General features: G+C 38.2%; 1 protein-coding gene across 1 annotated transcript in view; it reads right to left on the bottom strand.

Moving 5' to 3' along the window:
* LOC114654815 (molybdopterin synthase catalytic subunit) overlaps nt 1-25030 on the bottom strand; it is a 52890-nt gene that overhangs the window by 21874 nt on the left and 5986 nt on the right. The window contains exon 2 of the mRNA XM_028805623.2: nt 5815-5937. Coding sequence (XP_028661456.1) covers nt 5815-5937 — 123 coding nt within the window. The remainder of the gene's footprint in view (nt 1-5814; nt 5938-25030) is intronic.

Below are 25030 nucleotides of genomic sequence, written 5' to 3'. Positions count from 1 at the left end.
ATATTTGACTAATGGTTAAATGTGTTTGATGATCAGAAACATTTTGTGTGACAAACATGCAAAAGAATAAGAAATCAGGAAGGGGGCAAATAGTTTTTCACACCTATACTATATATATAGTATAGGTGTGAAAAACTATATATATGCAGGACAGGATATGACACAGAAAAAAAGGATGTGGAAACACAAAATGTCAAGGAACGACATGAGTGTGATATGCACACATGCATCTAAGCACGCATAATTTTATTTTTGAGTTTTCCAGAAGTAACTTATTTAACAATATTTTAGGAAAAATACATGTGTTTAGGCCATTGTGAACAAAAGACTGGATGAATTCACGTGTGGATTATGCTACACATGTAATGCGTTTTTCAAATTATTTGCTGTTTCACTTGTCTGCCATCACTACAAACTACATGGGGTAAGCAACATATAAAATATTGTCAGGTGGAGTATTTCTTTAACTATTTCTGTAAATTGCCTGGATGCAGACACACACTTATCTACAGCAACTCCTAAGTTCATCTCTTAAAGTGTGCTTTCAAGTTTTAAACATCCCACAGTATATACAAATAAATCATTTTTATTTCCTTTCCTTCCTTACATGTATCAAATTTAATCTGCCACAAGCCTACTCAGTTTGATTGCTAGCCTCTCATGTAGGACTTTATTTAGATTTTCAAAAAGCTTGTAGTAAACATTTACTCCTCTTCATTAATTCACCCATGACACATATTAAGCTTACTTTCCTACAGTTATTTGGATAAACATAATCCACTTTTCTATATAATGTAATGTGGTGCCCGGCCGGGACGCCCAGGAGGACCGGAGGAGGGCTTGTGGATCCTCCGGAACACGAGGGGGTGTCCTCTCTGGTTGCTGTGGGGACCACGGGTACAGAGCTTGGAAGCTCATCCCTGTAGGGGCCCGTGGTCACTGCCAGGGGGTGCCCCGATGCCTTGGGAGCCCTGGACCTCAGTACTTCCGCCACACCGGGAAGTGCTGGGGGCAAGAGTACTGGGGACACCCGGTGGACTTCTGGATACACTGACAGAGCTTCCGCCACACAGGTGTGGCTACAGAAGCTCTTAGGATGCACCTGGAGCCCATCTGGGGTGTATAAAAGGGGCCGCCTCCCTCCAGTCAGGGGCAAGAGTCGGGTGGAAGAGGACGAAGCTTGGTGAAGAGGAGTGGAGGCGGACCAGAGACTAATAAGGCATTGTGTTGTGGCCAGGACTTAAAGGGGTGATTGGTGCTGAGGCACTGGGTATGTGCACTGTAAATATGATAAATAAACGTGTGTGTGGTGATAACATCGTGTCTACCTGTCTGTGTCCGGGCTGTTCCCCACAGTAATAATATATTTGCTTGCTTCCAGTCCTTTGAAAAATCACTAGATTCTGTGGAAACTTCTAAAATATAAATACATACTCACTAAACTCATTATGCTCTCTAGGACAAATGTTATCTTTCCTAATAATTTGTTTCATTTTAGCCTAATCAATCTAAGCATCATTTCTCCCTGTGTATTTTTCAATTTGAAGTACCTCCCGATAGTCCCTGGTGGGAGACTACTGACTTCAGGAAAATTTGAATATTTATAGTACGTAGAGGTGTGAACCTTCACTTGTCTCTCAATTCAATTACAATTATCATCTCAACGATTTGATTCGATTTCTCGATGCATCATGATGCAGCCCATCAATTTTTCTACATTACTTCACATTATGTTTACAAATAAAAATGTGAGCTTACATCTCACTGCTTGTATTTGTATTTAGCAAAACCTGAAAATGTAAACAGAAATTGTGACAATTACATTAAATTGTAAACAGAAATAAATAATAGAGATAGCTTATCAAAATGTAAACAGAAATCGTGACCATTACATTAAATTGTAAACAGAAATAAATAGTATAGGCCTAGCTTACATCTTGTATGAATATGATCAGTCTTCAAAAATGAAACATTTTGCGGAGCTATGATATACAAAATAAAATCTATAACATAAAATAACAGCACTGTATACAGGGCACTTCCTGAAAGTGCACAACATTACAAAGACAAATTTACAAATTACAAATTAGTCAATGTTCAGCATTTGGGATTTTTGAATATGAACACCAACTGAACAAAATGCTCTGGTTTGGGAGTGGATTTTTCTGCAGTGACCTCATCTCTGGCTGTGGGGAAAAACCTGCTCTGCAGAAACTACTATTGTGCAAAATACAAAATAAGAACTACACAAAATAAAATCTTTAACATCAGCACTAGACACTTTTTGAATGTGCAAAACATCACAAGCACTGGTTTTAGCATTTGGGAATTTGTAGGTTTATGTGCAAGAACGACAGTTGATCTACGTGCTCTGCTTTGACAATGGATCTTTTTGCAGTGACCACGGGCATTTTTGGTTCACTTTCAAAAGGTGGCTGGCTTTAGTGCTCCAATGGAAGAATGTCGACATATGTCGGATTCTTCCCAGAAGTCTGGTGAGTGTGGCCACTTTAAGCGGCCGCTGAGAGGCGAGATTCAGCGTATGGGCGAAGCATCTTATATGCTGGAACTTTCCGACTTGAGCTGCAACCAACATGTTTGAAGCATTGTCCATCATGAGCGCCACATCTTTATCTGATAGCTGCCATTCTTCCACAGCATGAGACAGTAGCTCCGCGCCTGTTTGAGACTCAAACACAGCTTTCATCTGCAGCACATGGGACATAATCTGCCAGCCCTTGCTAATGCAATGTGCTGTCACTGTAACATAAGACTCCGTTGCCACTGAAGTCCATGAATCACATGTTATTGCTGCCCGGCTAGCTTTGCTCATTGACGCCGTTATCTGGGCTCTGGTTTCATGGTAAAGTGCCAGTATAACCTTTTCTGCAAAGTGGCTGTGCGACGGGACCTTGTACCGTGGCTCCAGTGTCTTTAACAGGTGCTGAAACCTGGCGTTGTCTAGAATGAAATATGGCCGTAAATCTTTCGCTATAAAGGCTGCCATAGCCTGGGTTATTTTCTTCCCTTTCTCAGAGTTGGGCAGTATTGTGGACAGAGTCGCGTAAATTCTTGCCTGTGCTGGGTTTGGGATTTCTCTGGCTGGTGTTGTTAGCATCTCAGGGTGGAAATGGCTAACATGATTTCTCAAGTTGGTAGTGTTCCCAACATATTTAAATTTTTGTGTGTAAGACTTTACACACCGCATACAACTTGTCCAGTTCATGCTTCTCAATCTGTTCATAAAATCCAAAATGAGTCCAGATATCGGCTTTTAAAATGTTTGAAGCATTTTTAATCTCTCTGCCTCCCTCCGCCATGCTCTACCGGCAAGTATGCAGTGAGTGACATCAGTGAGATGAGTTACTTCTACATGGAGCAGCGCTGTACTCAGATCAGGCAGCCATAGTCACCACCGAGACAACTTTTTAGCTAGAATTTTTATGCCACAGCCAGAAAATCACCAAGCAATGTCATTATGATATAATCGATTATGTTATGCCACTGCATCGATGCAGAATTGTCCACGTATGTATCAATTATGTGATTAATTTCAACACCCCTAATTTATAGCATTCACTATTCTATGGTGTGTATATTTAAGTTCACACTTTCAGTTCCTAATGTACTTCACTTCCTCCTTGACTACTTTTTCACTACTAAAGTATTGTAAGAATCTCTTTTCTAGAATCTTTTGCCTTAACCAAAATGCTTCCCTTGAACTGCCTTTTAGCATTGCCAAAAAACTTTATAGCCAATGCTCTCTTAAACCCTAAAGTTGGTACAGGAGTTATTTGTCTTGTACAACTTATAGACCCATTTTCTTTTTTCACTCCTTATAAGTCCACCATAGACTTCTCTTTAATATCTTACCGCTTCCAAATTTCAAAATAAACTTGTTTTGCACTGTATGTAAAATGCTTTTAATTCTGTTCCACTTCTCCTTGAGTGTCTCAACAAGGCCTTATTCTAATGTGCTTTTTTTTATTTTTTTTTATTTTAGTTTTGTTAGATCTGCTCAAAATCTAGCCTACTAAATTTAAACTTAAAAGTTTTAGTTTTTAAATATGCATCCTGCCACAACACTGGAATGCTATTATATTATAGTTACTAGATCCCTAAAGTTTAATCATATATAACCTAGAATTCTACCAGGATTTTACAAAATAATAAAGCTAGGCACTTGATGCACCAAAGTAAAATTTCCTGACCAAAGGAAAATTTCAGAAACCACTAGGCTGTATACTGAACACATTTCTCCCTTTATTGTTATCCCAAATTGAATAAGGCATAATTCAAACCAATTTCAATTTTGATTTAAACTTTTCAATGACATTTATGATAAATTCTCTTATACTTTTATTACTGAAGTTAGACTTTTAAGAGAGGACACTTTTAAAGACCACTGAAAACAGAAACAATGAATAATAAAAACCAACAACAAGGTCCAAATTATAAATGATAACTTGTGATTTTACAAAGCCAATAAGGCCTGCACTCAACAAAATGAAAACTGTAAAAGCTGTAGAATGCACAGCAACCATAAAGAAAGATTGTGCTGGATCAGCAAGTACAAGTACCCAACCTCGATAGCAGACTCAAACAACATTTAATTAAAAAAAAAAAAAAAAAAACCCTCAGGTTTGGATTTTGTCTTAAATGATCATATATTATGTTGTTCAGAAACTATTGGAACTAACAATAAACTGAAAATACTGAATGTATGTTCGTAACACCAATGAATGTGAGTGGAGTTAGCTTGGTAGGGTGCTTTGTACATTCCTTGTCTGGCAAGTCATACAGGTCACCACGGTTTAGCTAAGCATGTTTAAACAGCATTGCTTGCATCCTTAGTAAACTTGTCCCAGTATGATCAGTTCTCCTACTCATTTCCTTTGTCCATTTGCTTTTACTTTCACAAAAATATTACATTTCTTCACAACAGGTCACTGCTAATGCCATTTGTCTTTGTAAATAAATATGTACAATCTTATTAGATGGCAAACACAAAATGCAAAGCAGTGCAACATATCACTCATTTTCCATATAACAGAATGTGCTGTTTAAAAGTATGATCCAAAGTCAGGATAGGACAACAATTGAAACACCATTATATATTTGACCAAAAATGTCGTCATTTTTATTCATTTGGCAAAATTCTGAATGTGCCATTTTTATGCTATTTTTGGCCAAATATCTTTCATGGTCAAAAATTAAATACACTAGTAGACACGCTTCCACTCTCATTGATGCTTTAATGTACTGTGTAAAAAAGGTCACTAATCACATCCAAACCCTCCTGTTTTTGTGCTCCTTTATTTGTAAGGTTAGCCCAGTAAATATTTTGATAAAGGTCCTCCACACCCATAATATGTCTCTCAAAATTTCCTCTTTTAATATTATGAAAAAATACATATCAGAACTATTGTCCGGAAAAGGGTTCTTAAACAAACTCCCAATATCAGGCCTTTACACCTAACACTTTTTAGTCAAATGGCTCATAACTGAAATGAAAACAACATGTATTCAAAGGCTGTTTTGCATAAATTAGAGCTCCCTCACCTTTTGGTTTTGTGTATTCTTCCTAAAAATGTGCAATCATCTATGTTAAACTCATTCAGATCCTTCAGCTTTTACCAAGTTTTCTTTATCATAACTATTTGCAATTATATATAACTGCAGCTGACTTATTTTATTCTAACTAGCATAAAGGCATGCTATTTTTTTTATTTGCTAAATGTTATTTCAAATTACACAGCAATTACATTCAAGCAAAACATAAATGAATGGAATTGTGCACTCATTTCAACTTACCAACAAACAAGGAAACTGCTCCACATTCTGGGCAAACAGCAGAAAAAGAAACCTCATCTGTGGATAGCTTGCTACTAGTCAGTTTGATGATGTCTCTCCCACCATTTTCATGTTCAGTTACATCTGTATAAAAAGAAAACCTAACAAATAATTTCAATATGAATTAATTTTTCTTTGTAACTTTGCAGAATGCTGTTTACCTCTATTTATTTTTTCTATATGTAACAGGTAAAATTAATTCTGACAGTGCTTAATATGTTAGCAATATTTAAATATTAAGTGGTACCATTACAGCACTGTGCAAAACACAAAAACTGAAAATTGTTATTAACAAAACATTAAAATATAAAATTATTTGGATCTACTATTACAGGGCTTTGATTAATAAAGAAAAAAAAAGCACAACATAATCAAACAGGCACAACAATTCAAGGATGAAAAATCCACTCCTCAGTTTAAAATGCAAAAAAACTAATAAATTTGTACCCCAGGAAAAAGATACCCGAACTATTCTATAACTATTCAGTAATTATTTACCGCTCTGATGCTGATCTTTCTGATCACATAAAAGGTCATTATGACAGCAATTGACGAGAAGAATTCATAATTGCCGAATTAGCGTATATGAGAGTCTCTCTAGAGTGCATCTTTCCTTTGCACTATTTTGCTCAAAAACTAATCAGCACATCGTCATCTCATAACAGGCTTAAGTTTTGAGTTTGGTATTTTTCCATCCAGCTGTTTTAGCTCCAACCCATCCTCAAGAAAGTGTGACACACAGACAGTTCCACTCCCATCATTGAGATATCAAGGTTTTCGGTATCAGGGGACCCCAAAACATCGAGATCCATTGAAAACCAGAGATTTAAATTTTTGGTGAATCTTAGCACTTTCACTCCTCCCCCTTACGGCTCGTTTGTAATTCACGGTCACAGCGCGTACACACCCGCATCATGGCTGCCACGCATTCTCAGCGTTCATTTGATGCGTCCTCTGTGCAGGTCCTCAGAAATTAACACAACACCTGTGCGAGTTGCAGTACCAGCAAAAAGTAGGGGGGCACAGTGTGTTAAAAGTTGAAATGTGATGTCAGAGTCTCTGTTTACTATCTACATATGACAGAAAGCCACTTTGCGGATCCTACGAGATCGGTGTGCGCGGTTTGATGTTTGATAAATGGTTCGATGTGGTGAAGCAAAATGCCGACATACAGATGTATTCGTGGTGCTTTTATATTCAAGCGTCTTATATTCCCGATCGTAATGACACGATACATTTTAAAAGTCTCACATACTGTCTTCTGTGCCGTCTTTTTTTCTAGGGCTTCCTCTGGTCCTGACAGCAGCGGATTGCCAGCAATAGATCACCACACTGAGCACATTAAATGTATGATACTCCAACTCTCTGCACATTTAGAATCCTTAGATTTATACTTGATTTCACTTTCATGATGAAAAGCATTAAAGTATGTATATTACATTTTACAGATAAATCGGTAATTTCATTTAAATAATGAATACTGTTAATAATTACACACATGAGGGTGACACAGTGGCAGAGCGTTAGCACTGCTGTTTTGCAGGAAGTCACGTCGCTGATATTCCCTGCCTGGAGTTTACATGTTTTCCTGCTGGGTTTCCTCAGTGTGCTCCAGTTTCCTTCCAAAGATATGTAGATTTGGGGATTTGGTGCCGCTAAAATTATGCTAATGTATGTGTGTGGTTGTATTCACCTTGGGATGAGCTGAGGCCTCGTCCAGGGATTGTTTCTCACTTGTGCCCAATGCTTGCTGGAATGGACACATCCCTGGATTTAATCAATAAATATCCTTTTCAGAGATATTGCGGTAAGGTGGCATCGGAATTTAGTGGATGTTCTAGGCAATTCACAACACAGAGAAGCTGAACATGTTCTCACCGTGATAATATCTCGCACTGCCACCTGGCGGATTCCTCCAGATTTACATAAAGTATGCGCGCAAGTATAAACACTACAACGCTTGCGTAGCAGGAGTGTCCGCTGCAGCATGCGTCGCGTGAAGTATAAACCCGGCCTTAGACGACAGGTTATGGTGGGGGAGGGTGCAAAGCAAAATGGTTGCCTTAAGGGTGTATACATACAAAATGATAAACATTTATGTCAAAAATATCACAGTTTAATTATTGCACTGCATAAAAATATCAGTGCCTAACGTGTGTGTATATGGCAGCTATGTGTTCTTGTGATTGAAAAATAAATGCATTGTGGGGTTCCAATTCCTATATAAACAAATGAAAGCCAGATAAAAGGTTTTAATCAAAATAATACTTTTTTAAAAAAATGTTTAAAAATGAAGTATAGTTTTATACACTCCTAAACTCTCCTTTCAGTACATGAAACTATAAAACAAATAGGATAAAGAAATATATGCGCTTAGAACTAATGCAAGTAAAACTATCAAAATAAAAGAAATGTATTTCCTACTCTAATTTACACCGAACTTTTATGAATTAACTAGCAAAATACCCGCGCTTCGCAGCGGAGAAGTAGTGTGTTAAAGAGGTTATGTAAACATATATATACATATACATATATACATATATATAAATATCTACATATACACATATCTACATATACATATATATATTTACATATACACATCCACATATATATACATATATATATACACATATCAACATATATATACACATACATATACACACATACATAAACACACACATATACATATATACATAGTACGTTGTAACATGGGCTGTGATTGTTACATGGGAGGGAGACGACGAATCACAGCTTCCCGCTTTCTAATCGGGCCTGTGATTGGTGCTTTGACGGATGCCCAGATCCCACAGTATGTCCCTTTAGGAGAGGCGTTAGGCAAGTGTAATTGAATAGTGGTGCTGCAAGTTTAGCTTTACACCTGTTTTTAAGGCTTATTGACTGAAAGGGGCTTTCATGAAAAAACTTAGGGCTTTGCTACAGGATACACCCTCCACAAGTTAAGGAAGTAAAAATAAAGGTATATATTTCTGTTTTATTTAAACCTTTTAAGTTTGTATGCGGGCAGTATGGTGGTGCAGTGAAAGGTGCCAGTTAGGAGATCCGGGTTCGCTTCCCTGCGTGGAGTTTGAATGTTCTCCCCGTGTCTGTCTGGGTTTCCTCCGGGTACTCCGGTTTCCTCCCACAGTCCAAAGACATGCAGGTTAGGTGTATTGGCGATTCTAAATTGTCCCTGGTGTGTGGGTGTGTGTGGGTGTGTGCGCCCTGCGGTGGGCTGGCACCTTGCCCGGGGTTTGTTTCCTGCCTTGTGCCCTGTGTTGGCAGGGATTGGCTCATGTATTTAGGATATAGCGGGTTGGATAATGGATGGATGGATTTGCCCGTTTTGTTTTTTTTTCATTCTTCAGTAATATTTCAGCAAACCCGGAGCTTGTCAGTTCAAATCCTGGTACTGACACCGCTGTGTGACCCTGAGGAAGTCACTTCACCTGCCTGTGCTGCAAAAAACCAAAGTAATGTAACAAATTGTACCTTAGATGTTGCAAGTTGCTGGAATAAAGGCATAAGTCAAATAGATAAATATGTATTATACACATAGGAACTATTCATTTATTTTCAGTTAAGTCATCTGCAGCAAACCTTTATAAATGAGGGTTTCTCCTTTTTAGATAGTGCAAACTGTTTCTTCTTCATTGAGGTTTTCTCTTGGAGAGCTTTTTTCATTTCATTGAAAATTAAAGCAGCAGCTGCCAAAATATGTAGCTTTCTTATTAATTTTTCAACATTGTGTAAAATAACTATAAAGTAACATAAAAGGTTTAAATACTCGTTATCCTTTTACACTAAAATATTACTAAAGAGATACAAAAAAAGTAAAATGCATATGTTGTTTTTCTTTAAGGAGATTAAATATTACTGAAAAAAAAAAAAAAAAACCTAAAACAGCCAAATGGGGCTATGCATACGAACTTAAAAGGTTTAAATAAAACAGAAATATATACCTTTTATTTTTACTTCCTTAACTTGTGGAGGGTGTATCTTGTAGCAAAGCCCTAAGTTTTTTCATGAAAGCCCGTTTCAGTCAATAAGTCTTAAAAAGAGGTGTAAAGATATTGACAATAAGCTACGCAAACCCACCAAGACATGCAATCGTTTAAATCAAGGCGCGAGTCGAAAAACACCACCCGATACTATTAGTTAACGATTAACACATTTCTATATGTATTGTAAGCATACAATACAACTGATAATATGTTGCGCTTATTTATCTGGTGCACCGACATTTTTGCGCGTTTAACGGCTGAAATCTAACGTGGTTTGTGCCCTTCAGAATGAAAACAGTTTGCATTTACCTTTTTAATAAAAAGCGAGCTTTTAAGCCTGAGAAATCACTCCGTAAATGCACACGTTTAATTCTTTATCACTTCAAACAACTGAACTATCCAGAACATTTCAGGCATACATCCAGCATTCAAACTATGTATAAAAAGCACAACTGTTAAAGGAATTCAGCATTTCTTAATTGAAAATGTTCCTTTAATCCTCAACATGTCTCAATGAGTCGTTCTGGTGGTTTTACTTGACATTTTGATATTCTGGTTAATTGTGTTTGCAGTTGAGATGTTCTTTCCTGATTTATACTTGTTTTCTCGTTAATATTTGTTTCGCTGGTGTTAGTGTTCTGATTAGAGGTTATTGGTCCTTTGATGTCTTGACGGTTTCTTCTTAGAACAGCTCCTATTACGCAATTCTGTCACATACTGGTCTATTGTTTCTCCGCTTTTCTGGAAACGTAAAAAAACTTGTGCCGCTCAAACGTCACATTGCGCTTTGGGTTGCAATACGTTTCGAATTTTTTAACTATTTTGTTCAATTTCATATTGTCTCCATCTTCTTCAAACTGAAAATTGTTATACACCTCTAGCGCCTTTTCGCCAATTACATGTAGAAGCATAGACGCTTTCATTTTTTCACTTTTCCTATCTGCTTCAATCGCAGCAAGATACAACTCGAATCTCTGTTTAAATCTTTTCCAATTTTCAGCTACATTTCCCTTTAACTGGAGATTTGGTGGGGGCTGTAATCCTAACATATTTTTTTTTCTCTTTTGCTAGAACGTCTTAGCGCTTTCTGATCACGTTTTCGGGTTACTCACAGACACGCGACTCGTTCAAAAGCTGAACCTCTTCTTCAGATTCCTCTTCCAATCCGCCACTTCTGACACCATGTAGTGATCTTGTTAGGTTCGTAGTTTAATCAATACACAGGATTGAAAGATATAATAGCTTTTTAATAGAAAGACTTTAGAGACATTTACTGTACAAGTTACTAATCGTTCTTTAGTTCACGCCCATTCTCCTACTTGCATCGGCATTCACAGGCATTACTAATCATTCTGTAAGTATCCCTTAATAGACCTTACTAATCAACCATCATTACAAAATCCAACGTGGTTTGTGCCCTTCAGAATGAAAACAGTTAGCATTTACCTTTTTAATAAATAGGCGAGCTTTTAAGCCTGAGAAATCACCCCGTAAATGCACACGTTTAATTGCACATGTGTTAATATGTATGCTTACACAGTATTAAAAGACACTCAAAAATTAACGGCATTTACCTTTGTTCCCGCGTTTGATAAAAGGCGAGCTTTTAAGCCTGAGAAATCACCCCGTAAATGCACACGTTTAATTGCACATGTGTTAATATGTATGCTTACACAGTATTAAAAGACACTCAAAAATTAACGTCATTTACCTTTGTTCCCGCGTTTGATAAAAGGCGAGCTTTTAAGCCTGAGAAATCACCCCGTAAATGCACACGTTTAATTGCACGTGTTAATATGTATGCTTACACAGTATTAAAAGACACTCAAAAATTAACGTCATTTACCTTCGTTCCCGCATTTGACTCGTGCTGTAAATCTCTTCCTTGTTTTTAGTTCAAGTGATTACATAGGAGGCGTGATGACGCGATACGTGACTCCACCTCCTCCATTAGAGTATATGGACAAAAAACAGGTTCCAGCTATGACCATTACACGTAGAATTTCGAAATGAAACCTGCCTAACTTTTGTAAGTAAGCTGTAAGGAATTAGCCTGCCAAATTTCAGCCTTCCACCTACACGGGAAGTTGGAGAATTAGTGATGAGTGAGTCAGTCAGTCAGTCAGTCAGTGAGGGCTTTGCCTTTTATTAATTAGTATAGATTATTCTAAGTAGGAATTTTTATTCCCACTGATTGAAATTCAGGTGCATTTTATAACCAATTACAGGCATGTGCACAATTAACATTTAACCTTTGCAAAATGCTGAAAACAACCATTTACTCTCATTAATAACAGAAACAAATTACAAATTAAATAGTGCATTCATTTAACTTCATTTTTTCTATAATTAAAAAAGTCAAAACATAAGCAATAAATTGATGCAATCAAAATAAAACAGGCTTCATATAATCCAGTATGTGGTATTTAATGTGTTTCAAGGCTTGGATGAATCTCCTAAGGCCAAGAATACAGCAGCCTACCTGTCGTCAACAGTCGTAAAAATACCACAGCTGCAACAGTATATACTGTACATTCGAATACACACTAGGGCTAGGTCATATGTCTTAAAAATGATATCTCATTATTTTGAAGTCATGTGCTGATATCTGATATGTGTTTATTTTCTCTATAACACTGAGTTACAAGTTTCATTCATATAGTCAGGACCATGTCAGAATTAATTTTTTTTTTGGTCACATCAATTTTTATTTTCATATGAAAGCATAAAAAGTGCTTTGCTTTAGTGCATTGTGTCTCTGTTGAACTTAACATAAAAATACTAAGTACCTTAGTCCTTTTTAAAAAAAAAAAAGAAAAAAAAAACAACAACAAGCTGACTGAAATGTACCTGAAAAAAAAACACAAACATTTTAAAAATTCAACTGACTTGCAAAATACCTGAAGTCTATCAGCTTGCAAATGACTTTGCTTATGAAGCAGAGCCATCACAGTACAATACATCCACTGGTGCCCTTTTTTCAGGTGATATCATCACCTATACTGTCCTTCTCTAGCCTAACTTTGTCAGCTTTGTGGTGCAGGCTACTTCCATCACTACACTCCATCTCTATCAAATAAGCTTAGAATTCTTATAGGTAAATCATGAAAAACTATGTACAACGTACCGAACAGAAATGGAACATGAGCTTCAGCCTTCCAGAAAAGAATGTACATGAAAGGCTGAAAGATGATTTTAATAGCAGGGCCAATCATATAAAATATTAGCAATGTCAGGGTGATAAACTGCAAATACTCAAAAAAAACAGTGCTACGTTGTACATACTACACAGCACTGTTGAGTGAGAACTGTAGACTCACCTTGAGGAAAAAAAAAATATATTGAATATAAAATGTATCAAGTAAAGCTTCAATATTTGTTAAATGGCCCAGTCCTGATACATATACTGATCATCCACAACATTAAAACCACCAACGTAATAATGTGTAGGTCTCTTGTGTGCTGCCTAAACAGCCCTGACCCATCAAAGCATGGACTCTACAAAACCTCTGAAGGTGTCCTGTGGTACTGTATTTGGCACCATAAGGTCAGCAGCAGACCCTCCAAGTCCTGTAAGTTGCAAGGTAGGGCCTACATGGATCGGACTGGTTTGTTCTGCACATCCCACAGATGCTTATGTTCCTCAAACTGTTCCTGAACAATTTTTGCAGTGTACCATTAGGGAATATTGCTGCTATGAATGGGTGTTCATGGTCTCTTAACAAAATAGCTATTGTGGTATGTGTCAAGGTAACCCCCATATGAATGCCAGGACCCAAGGTTTCCCAGAGAACAGTGCCCAGAGCATCACACTGCCGCCACCGGTTTGCCTTATTCCACAAAGCACATCCTGCCATTATCTCTTCTCTCAGGTAAATGATACAAACAGCAGCTAACATGGTCCAAAAGAAAATGTGAATCATTTGACCAAGCCACCTTATTTCATTGTTCCATGGTCAAATTTTGATGCTCACATGCCCACTCTAGGTGCTTTTGGCAGTTGAAAGGGTTTAGCATGGGCATTCTGACTAGTCCGCAGTTGTGAAGACAGATACACAGTAAGCTGCGATGCACTGCATGTTCCAGCAGCTATCTCTCATGGCCAGCATTGCGTCTTTCAGCAACCTGTACAACAGTAGCTCTTCTGTGGGATTGGACAAGACGGACTAGACTTCGCAATGAGCCTTGGGCGTCCATGACTCTGTCGCCAGTTCATTAAAATTGTGCTAAATTGGTACACTGTTTTCTTAGGTACTAACCACTGCATACAGGAGACAATCCACAAGACCTGCTGTTTTGGAGATGCTCTGACCCAGTTGTCTAGCCATCACAACTTGGGCCTTGTCAAAAACCACTGAGATCCTTATGCATGCACATTTTTCCCCATTTCCAACATATTCCCTTCAAGAATTGACTGTTCACTTGCTGCTTAATACTGTATATCCCAACCCTTGACAGGTGCCATTATAACAAGGCAATCAATACTATTCACTTCACCTGTCAGTGGTTTTAATGTTGTGGTAGATCAGTGTACATGCATTATTATATATATATATATATATATATATATATATATATATATATATATATATATATACATACACAGTATATTAGTATTAACAAATGCAGCAAAAAGCAGCTCATTTCATCTATGATGTAGACAAATCAAATAGCCACTTTGTTTGAAAGTGGCCTCAATTTTTTAATTTCTACAACTGCTGTCATCACTGCCAATGTGCCAGTATGTGTAAGGGGATGTGTGTGAGGTGGTTTCACACGGACCCTGAACTGTATCCACCAGTTACAAAATGGATGGATGCATGGACGGACATGTGTAGATGTGCTCATTATAATCAAAGAACGAATGCAAAGCTTCTGGTTCTTTATCGGTACTGTGAAGGACACTGTATTAAAAGCGATTAATACCCCCCATCAGTTCATCTGCAGTAACAAATGCATGACACTGCAACCTAAACAGTTACAACACATATCTGAGGCTGAGCAAATCTGATTGCACTCTCAAAAGCTGCACAAATCTGTTTAAGTAATTCATAAAGGGATAAAACTGGCAATAACCAAATCCTATGTGTGTCTGTGTGCTTGCTTTTTTCTTCCAGTAATAAGCATGTTTTTCCCACACTGAAATTCCCAAACACAAAGCACTGCCAGACATAACTTCTGCCTTTTTTCTTCTCGACATGCAGTGCTGTATCATCACCAGTGTAGGCCTTTCTCATATGCAGTTTTTACTCATTTTTTTCTCATATATTATTGTGCCATATGAAGTTATTCGCATATTTGCAGTCACAGAAGAGTGCACTATCGACCTTACTATCAATTTGACATCTCCACTACCAGCACAACTAAAATAAACCAACATACTTGATGCATTAGCAGGAGCAGGAGCAGGGTGAACAAGAGCCAGAGGTTAACAGTATTGGAATCAGCAAATTGACACCCAGATAATGTTACAAACATTGGCATGAATTGCAGGATAGATATTTGTTCAGGTCTGTGGTGTTCTCTCCTGTGAGCTTCATTTCACATGGCTTACACGGGGTTTTATTTTCATCAGTGTTGTAATTAAAGTTGGTCCTTGTATGTCTGACCGCTTTATTGCCCAAGATGTTGGCTGACATAGCAGAGCAGAGCGGAGCAGGATTGTAGCTGACATGATGATTTCCTAATGGCACCCAAACTAGGGTTATCCATTAGTGTTATTACAAGCATGCATATAAGTTATTAAAATTGCATCATTGTGTTCATGCTCGTCATCTGTTGCCAGACCATATTATGTGTAACAGAGATGTGCAAAGAGCTTCACATTACTTATTGTCCATTTGTGTGTTTATAACATTTTGGTTTTGTCTACTTTTCGTCAACAATGACTTTAAAAGCATTTGCTTAAGTTTTTGTCTTCAAAGGCCAATTTAGAATTTGTTACATTTTCATCACAAAAAAATTTTCATTTTTATCAACATAATTAACACTAAACTCATGACCCAGTGGTTGAGAAACACTAATATAAAAGTATCTAACAGCCATACTTGAGTAAAAGTAAAGATACATTCTAGAAAAAGACTCAAGTAAAAGTTGCCCATGAGAACTAATGAAGTTTTAAAGTTTGTTTTATATTTATATATACAGTACTGTGCAAAAGGTTTAGGCAGGTGTGGAAAAAATGCTGTAAACAAACAATGCTTTCAGAAATATAAATAATGATTGTTTATTGTTATCAATTTACAAAATGCAAAGTGAGCCAACAAAAGAAAAATCTAAATCAAATCAATATTTGGTGTTACTACCTTTTGCCTTCAAACCAGCATCAATTCTTATAGGTACACTTGCACAAAGTCAGGGATTTTGTAGGATTCTAGTCAGGTGTATGCAGGTGCTAATGGTCATCAATGTTACACGTAGGTTGAAACACAGTCATTAACTGAAACAGAAACAGCTGTGTAAGAGGCTTAAAACTGGGTGAGGAACAGCTAAACTCTGCTACCAAGGTGAGGTCGTGGAAGACAGTTTCATGTCATGGCAAGATTGAGCACAGCAACAAGACACAAGGTAGTTATACTGCATCAGCAAGGTCTCTCCCAGACAAAGATTTCAAAGCAGACTGGGGTTTCAAGATGTGCTGTTCAGCTCTTTTGAAGAAGCACAAAGAAACGAGCAACGTTGAGGATCGTAGACGCAGTGGTCAGCCAAGGAAACTTAGTGCAGCAGATGACAGACGCATCAAGCTTATTACCCTTCGAAATCGGAAAGATGTCCAGCAGTGCCATCAGCTCAGAACTGGCAGAAACCAGTGGGACCCAGGTACACCCATCTACTGTCCGGAGAAGTCTGGCCAGAAGTGGTCTTCATGGAAGAGTTGCAGCCAAAAAGCCACACTTCCGACGTGGAAACAAGGCCAAGCGACTCAAGTATGCACGAAAACATAGGAACTGAGGTGCAGAAAAATGGCAGCAGGTGATCTGGATTGATGAGTCAAAATTTGAAATATTTGGATGTAGCAGAAGGCAGTTTGTTCGCCGAAGGGCTGGAGAGCGGTACAATAATGAGTGTCTGCAGGCAACAGTGAAGCATGGTGGAGGTTCCTTGAACATTTGTGGCTGCATTTCTGCAAATGGAGTTGGTGATTTGGTCAGGATTAATGGTGTTCTCAATGCTGAGAAATACAGGCAGATACTTATCCATCATTCAATACCATCAGGAAGGCGTATGATTGGCCCCAAATTTATTCTGCAGCAGGACAACGACCCCAAACATACAGCCAAAGTCATTAAGAACTACCTTCAGCGTAAAGAAGAACAAGAAGTCCTGGAAGTGATGGTATGGCCCCCACAGAGCCCTGATCTCAAAATCATCGAGTGTGTCTGGGATTACATGAAGAGACAGAAGGATGTGAGGAAGCCTACACCCACAGAAGATCTGTGGTTAGTTCTCCAAGATGTTTGGAACAACCTACCAGCCGAGTTCCTTCAAAACTGTGTGCAAGTGTACCTAGAAGAACTGATGCTGTTTTGAAGGCAAAGGGTGGTCATACCAAATATTGATTTGATTTAGATTTCTCTTTTGTTCATTCACTGCATTTTGTTGATTGATGAAAATAAATGATTAACACTTCCATTTTTGAAAGCATTCTTTGTTTACAGCATTTTTTCACACCTGCCTAAAACTTTTGCACAGTACTGTATGTGTGTATATAAAACATATCTTAATACATGATTCGCCTGGCTCCTCACTCACTCACGTCCGTCCGAAGCTGAATACGCAGTCGCCTTCTGCGCCGCTGCCCGAAAAACCTTACGAGACTGAAATCCAACCCCAACATTGCGGCAGGCGGCAGATTTAGCCTACGCATTATACAACTGTCTTCAACAGGTATATTCATGACTTAAACATTTCAAAGTTCGTCTCACTTTCAACTTATACAAATGCCTCTAAAGACAAAATTTGCTTCATCGCGGCAGGCGGCGGATTTAGCCTACGCATTTCGGGATTATTATTCTGAAATCCCAAATCCTTCCACCCAGTCGTAGGATATTAGCCCCGATCACAGCCAACCCTCACCCTCAAAATAATACGTAAGAACATATTATTGGATATGTGTGCATGTATGCATTAGTGGATAAAGTACATATTCCGTAGCCAAGTAACACAACAAGCTGCTTTAGCATAACTGCCCATTTCAGAATATAAATAAAATAAAGTATCTTTTTAAATGTCCACTTTTTAAACATTACAAGAAAATCTCTTTTCTTACCAGAAAAGTTCTGCTCATTTCTCCGACAGTCACTCTGCACTAATATGAAGAATGTTGCCTTGCAGACAACTTGAGTCACGCTTGTAGAACACATGTGATACACCAAACACACTTTTGAGAACCGCTATACAAGTTTCAATTTGCTTTGCTAGCATGAATGAACTATTCATAAACCATCATCGAGATCAACCGCCACTAGTGCTGGGCGGTATACTGGTTCATACCAAAAACTGTTTTTATCTTTGTTATGATATGGATTTTTCTTGTATCGGAACACCGGTTTAAATAGCCTAAACAATGTTCGGAACGTGGCGCAGCGGGAAACTGTTCAAGGGGGGACCTTTTTCACTGCTGCACTGCTAAACAGGCTTGCAATGGAGGTATTGAGCGGTGAAAATGGAAAGAACATTCCTAAATGGAAACTGTAGCAGATGATAAAGTTGAACATGATGACACAGAAGACCTTTTGACGAAAAAAAGGTGCTGTGTCTGTTGTCTGAAGATACTTTGGTTTGAAAAGTTCGGATGGGACCATTATGTTCAAATGTGTGAATACTGTTTCTATACTACTGGATAATACTGCAAGCCAAGTTGTACTTGTTTTATTTTTTTTTTTCAATACTGTGTAATGTATCTGGTTACTGTGTAATAGTGTGACGATGCCGGTCCCCTACAGACTCCCTCTTCCCACATGGGAGTCTGTTGAACCAACACTGTCGATAGTTATGACCGAGATGAGCTGAGAAATCTCATTGAAGCCAGGGGATGGTGGAAAGTGCTTTTGTTAAAAAACAGTTAAAAGTAAAACCAAATGTGTCCATTGTGTAGTGTTCAGAAAAATACAGTACCCAAATAAATAACAAATCCATAAACCCAGTGAAACATAGAGATAAAATCCATAATAAATAAATCTGTTAAAATAGAGGTTAAAATGCAGTCTCTCTCCTCGCCCGATCACAGCACACCACCTTCTGTCTCCACGGCTCACCCTTCACTGGCGTTGCTGGCGGAGCCATGGCAGCACGAACTGCTTTCTGCCAACCCCTGTCTTGGTTACTGCCACACTGCACAGCCAGACCGTCCGAGGTTGGCACACCTCCCATCTTCCTTCGTGCTCACTCAGTCGCTCCTCGGATCCATTGGGAGGTCTTACATTTCACTCGCCCCACTCTACACGCTTAGTCAGTGGATGAACCAGCACCTAGATCGCCTCAGCCTACGCTCCCTCATGGAGCCCCAACTCGTGCTGCCTTCACCTTCCTGGTGTCTGGATCATCTCCCATGACTGCCTTTTCCCTTCTTTAACCTCCCTGTATTCTATCTTTTCTTTTTTCCTTATCCCTATCCTGCCGGCACCTAAATATACGTCTCCATGGGCGCAGCGCCTTATTCACATGCCGCAGGAAGCCAATCAAGCAATTGAGAAGGATCGGGTGCGACTCGTCCCAATCACCTCATCAACTCCCCACGGTTGTGCAATCGCGCCCACAGAGACGGACACGGTGAACTGGATTTGTCACAGACCCACTGTACCACAAATTGTATTATAAATACAGGTTACAGTTTTATTATTTATGTATATGGCTTAGTTTGAAGCAAGGTCCATATTAATGTAATTTGCCTTAATGACAGTTCAGTTGGTGAAGATGTCATCACCAAGTTGCAGTTGTTTTAGTTGATTTTATTTTGGTAAATACTGTGTAATGTACCTGGGCTTGAAGTTTTGAAGTAATAATAGCACTATTTATTTTATTGTTATTATTTATTAGTTTAAATATTATGCAGTTTAATGATGGTAAAGTTGTTTAAAAAGTCACTTTAACGTATCAGTTGGCAGAGACTTAACATTAACAGAAAGTCTAGTTGGTTTTCAAAAAATATTTACTATTTATTCCTTTTATAAGACATGTACAGTGCAATACAACTTTTGACAAGCACCTCTCGATATTTTACTAAGTCTAAATGCCTCTTTGGATGGTTGACAATATGTTGTCAAAATTTTAGTTTAAGTTGTTTGCAAAATTCGCTCAATGAAAAGGTTCTATATTTTGACTGCAATTGTCATGCAGTGTGATTCCTTCTCTTTATTAGTGCCCCCCTCCTTGAAAACTATCACTGTATGGGGCCATGCAAACCTGTATTAATACTTGTGTGCACATTAAAATGTTTTTTTGTACAATGTACTATTCTCATGACAGTGGAATAGGTTATTCTTAGTTATTACTTAGCAGTAATTGCATTGGAAAATGTGGTTAATTCATGCATGGGAAAAAAATACAGTTGAATACCGTGAAACCGGTACAATTTTGAAAAATACCATGATATACAATTTTGGTCATACCGCCCTGCACTAACCACCACTCACCATAAAAAGATGTGTAACAGTTGATTGGAACCATAAGTTGATTTGTATAAGTCATATTTATGTTTTTGTGTTTTAAGTTCCATGTCAGATAGTTTCACATTTATAATTGGACAGAATAAATATTGCTCATTTTGAACACAATGGAGACAAACTTCATTGTAAACTTTGTATGTCTGTGCTGAAATAGCTAGCAGCACATCCATAATACACGTTCATACTGCAGAAATCTACCATACTCGATGACCAGTGGTTAACCCTATGATCCTGAACAAACTGGTGCACATATGCTAGTAATACTGACTTGAGATAGGCATTTCTCTGTGTGTTTACATTCCATGAAAGCCATATTTTTATATTGTCTATCCTACCTCTAGTCAACGGACTGCAGAATGTTCTCTGATTGCCAGAGACTGAAATCAGCCTGTATACAGAGGCGTGATTCAAAGGTTTTGGCCAACTACAGGCTATATTACCTACCCCAGATGTATCCAAAGATTATATGACCAACCCTCCAGAACCAACTAGAGACTTGTTTATAATCCAGTACAGCCAATCTGGGCACTGGATGGTCATGGCAGTTTCAACCTGTGTGAACAATCAACAGTGTTTTTCCAGGAAGCAAATTTTTGTTGGGGACACACAGAATTTGCATATAATTTTTTCATACATGGCTACAAGACATTTTTTTTTAGCAGAGAGAGGGATACAGATGATACATGATAAGGACAAGGAGCAAGCAGACTCCTCTGCAACAGAGTCTCACTGCTCTGGTGAGGATTGTACTTTCACAGTGGTATATTGATCCAGATTTTACTACTAACTAGTACTATGATTTCCAAGATGCAAAAAACACGGACAGAATCACGGAATTAACGCATAAAAACAGATTTTAGATTTAAAAAAGGCAATATGCAGAATTTAAGGACTGAAATGGTGACTGTTACAAAACTTCCCAATAAAATAAATGATTGAATAATCTGTAGTTCTACCATTCAGATACTATTTTCTAGTTTGTTGTTTTTCAAGCGAATACAATTCTTCATAGAAATTCAGTTGTGCCTCTATCTGTTTATGAGTGCATTTCCTATATGTTTTCTCGTTAAAAGGCACGTGAATTAGCTAGCTGCATGAGACAGAAATGTTGAGGCGAGCAGTTTCACATACCCTAACTATGTAGAAAAAACTAAAAAACACGAGCTTAACTGCAAAATTGAGGGTAAAACAATATCCTGGCGACTTTTACGAATCTGGGCAACAACTTTTCTGCATGTTTTGCAAGCATACCATAGACTGGACACAAAAAGATACTTTCAATGACCACATCAAATCTAAAACTCATCTAAAGAACAAGGAGAAATTAAGATCAAAAAGTGTTCCCCTTCAGGTAACAACGGAGGAAATAAAACTGTCAGATGCAAGACGCCAGTTTGTGGAGGTCTTTGTGGCCATGCGAGTCAGACATACAGATAGAAAAAATTACGAAGATGTGTCCTTTCTTTATTAAGCATTGAAAACAAGGAGGCATGCTGCCAGAAATTGACAGCAGTCTTCGTCAAACTCATTTGCCCCATGTCTTTGAACAACATATGGACGCTCTTCTCCGAAAGATTTGTGGCAATAAAATTCATGTTGTAGTTGATGAAACCACTGATAGCAGAGACCACATAGTTCTCAACATAGTGATAGATGAGTTAACATTTCGCTTTATGGTAATTCTTTTATGTAGGCAGTTCTGATTGTACATGAAATTATATTTCGGTATTTACAGTCTTTCCCTTAGAAAATTATATTAGTGAATGGCACTGGTTGTTAATGGGTTCCCTTTTAAAAATTAAAGATGTTTCTGGATTTAATAAATGTTTTGCCGGTGATGAGGCACGCAAGGCCCACATTTGACTCTTCCGATACAAACTCGGCACCTAAAAACCTGTTTAATTTCCGGATTTAACGTCTTGCAGAGTGGTTTGCTTTTACTTTGTAATTAATTATTTTAAGATATGCAGCAGATGAAGTTACACATATAATGATGTACGCTTTCAATCTGTAAACATTTAAGGTTTAAGAATCATTAGAAATAATTTACATAATTACAATTACAGGTACTGAAGACCAGTACTTTTTGGCAGATGTTATCTTTACGGAGAGCTGCAAGTTTTCCACCTTTTCACAGGCAGCACTTCAGTTCCTTCACAACCACCATCCATCCATCCATTATCCAACCCGCTATATCCTAACTACAGGGTCACGTTGGTCTGCTGGAGCCAATCTCAGCCAACACAGGGCACAAGGCAGGAAACAAACCCTGAGCAGGGCACCAGCCCACCGCAGGGCACACACACACACACACACACACACACACACACACACACACACACACACACTAGTTAGAATCGCCAATGCACCTAATCTGCATGTCTTTGGACTGTGGGAGGAAACTGGAGTACTCAGAGGAAACCCACTCAGACACGGGGAGAACATGCAAACTCCACGCCAGGAGGACCCAGGAAGCGAACCCAAGTCTCCTAACTGCAAGACAGCATCTGATAATTCATATCTTTGTTATTTCCAGTTTTGCTTCATGTTCCACTTTCACTCATGTCTTACTCACAGAGAGCTTAATACTCTTCACAAATCATTTATAAACTTAACTCTTCAATGCCAGACAGGCTCATTTATAAGTCAGAATGAGTGTTGGCTCCTCGAATTTCTTCAATGCACATCTCAGCATGACTGTGTACTTAACATGTGACCTAACTAGCAGAACTCCACAGATTTTGCACGGTTACCTAAATTTACAAAACATCAGTATTCTGCACATATTCCCCTCTGTCTAAAAACAAAGGTTGCTCTTGTTCTCTACAGATTACCATTCACACCACTATATGTTTTATGCCCCCACTTTTGACACACCATACATTAAACCAAGTTTAACCAAACATACTATAAATTCCACATGGCCACACACCTACTTCTTCTTTAACATAAAAATGCACATCAAAGAAAAATGACTTCATTAAAATAATGACATAACTAACTTAAAAAGATGTAATCTATACATATTAATAAAAGGCAAAGCCCTCATTGACTCACTGACTGACTGACTGACTGACTCATCACTAATTCTCGAACTTCCCGTGTAGGTGGAAGGCTGAAATTTGGCAGGCTCATTCCTTACAGCTTACTTACAAAAGTTAGGCAGGTTTCATTTCGAAATTCTACGCGTAATGGTCATAACTGGAACATATTTTTTGTCCATATACTCTAATGGAGGAGGCGGAGTCACGTATCGCGTCATCACGCCTCCTACGTAATCACGTGAACTAAAAACAAGGAAGAGATTTACAGCACGAGTCAAACGCGGGAACGAAGGTAAATGACGTTAATTTTTGACTGTCTTTTAATACTGTGTAAGCATACATATTAACACATGTGCAATTAAACGTGTGCATTTACGGGGTGATTTCTCAGGCTTAAAAGCTCGCCTTTTATCAAACGCGGGAACAAAGGTAACTGACGTTGTTCACTGTCTTTTAATACTGTGTAACCATACATATTAACACATGTGCAATTAAACGTGTGCATTTACAGGGTGATTTCTCAGGCTTAAAAGCTCGCCTTTTACTAAAAAGGTAAATGCAAAACTATTTTCAATCATTCTATGATCTGCTTCTCACAACTGAAGGCACCGTGGCTGATGGTAAATGATGTTAATTTTTGAGTGTCTTTTAATACTGTGTAAGCATACATATTAACACGTGCAATTAAATGTGTGCATTTACGGGGTGATTTCTCAGGCTTAAAAGCTCGCCTTTTATCAAACGCAGGAACAAAGGTAAATCACGTTCTTCACTGTCTTTTAATACTGTGTAACCATACATATTAACACATGTGCAATTAAATGTGTGCATTTACGGGGTGATTTCTCAGGCTTAAAAGCTCGCCTTTTACTAAAAAGGTAAATGCAAAACTATTTTCAATCATTCTATGATCTGCTTCTCACAACTGAAGGCACCGTGGCTGATGTTACGTCACTTGCTGTCCAACCATAAGTGTTACCTGGTAGGTAACCGGACACTCACTTCACTCCCTTACGGGAATCGAACCTCTGAGGTTTTCTTTTGTTCTTAATTAAAATTTAAAAGCAATACTTCACCGCTGCTAAGCCCCTCTAGTGCTGACGTCCGAGGTTCGATTACAGTAAGCAAGTGCAGTGAGTGTGTAATTACATTCACGGCATTCGTAGTCTGGTTCACAATCTGATTGTATGGGTGGTTACCTACCAGGTAACGCTTATACTTGGCCACCAAGTCAGGTCGAAGTGATCACTCGAGTAAAGGCAGCTTCACAAAAAAACAGATCCTTAACAAACTGTTATTAGTATATTTTCCCTCAATTTAAAAAGGTTTTCTTTTCCTCTTAATAAAAATTTAAAAGCGGTACTTCGCCGGTGCGAAGCGCATGGATTTGACCGACTGACACATACAGACATATTCATGAGTGCAGGTACTTCGGAAAGAAAGCACCGTGTAAACCTAAAGTTTA

This window comes from Erpetoichthys calabaricus, chromosome 7, assembly GCF_900747795.2.
Source record: "Erpetoichthys calabaricus chromosome 7, fErpCal1.3, whole genome shotgun sequence".
Classification (NCBI taxonomy): Eukaryota; Metazoa; Chordata; class Cladistia; order Polypteriformes; family Polypteridae; genus Erpetoichthys; species Erpetoichthys calabaricus.
The sequence above is the reverse complement of the archived record's forward strand: the minus strand, read 5'-3'. Positions and strand labels throughout refer to the sequence as shown.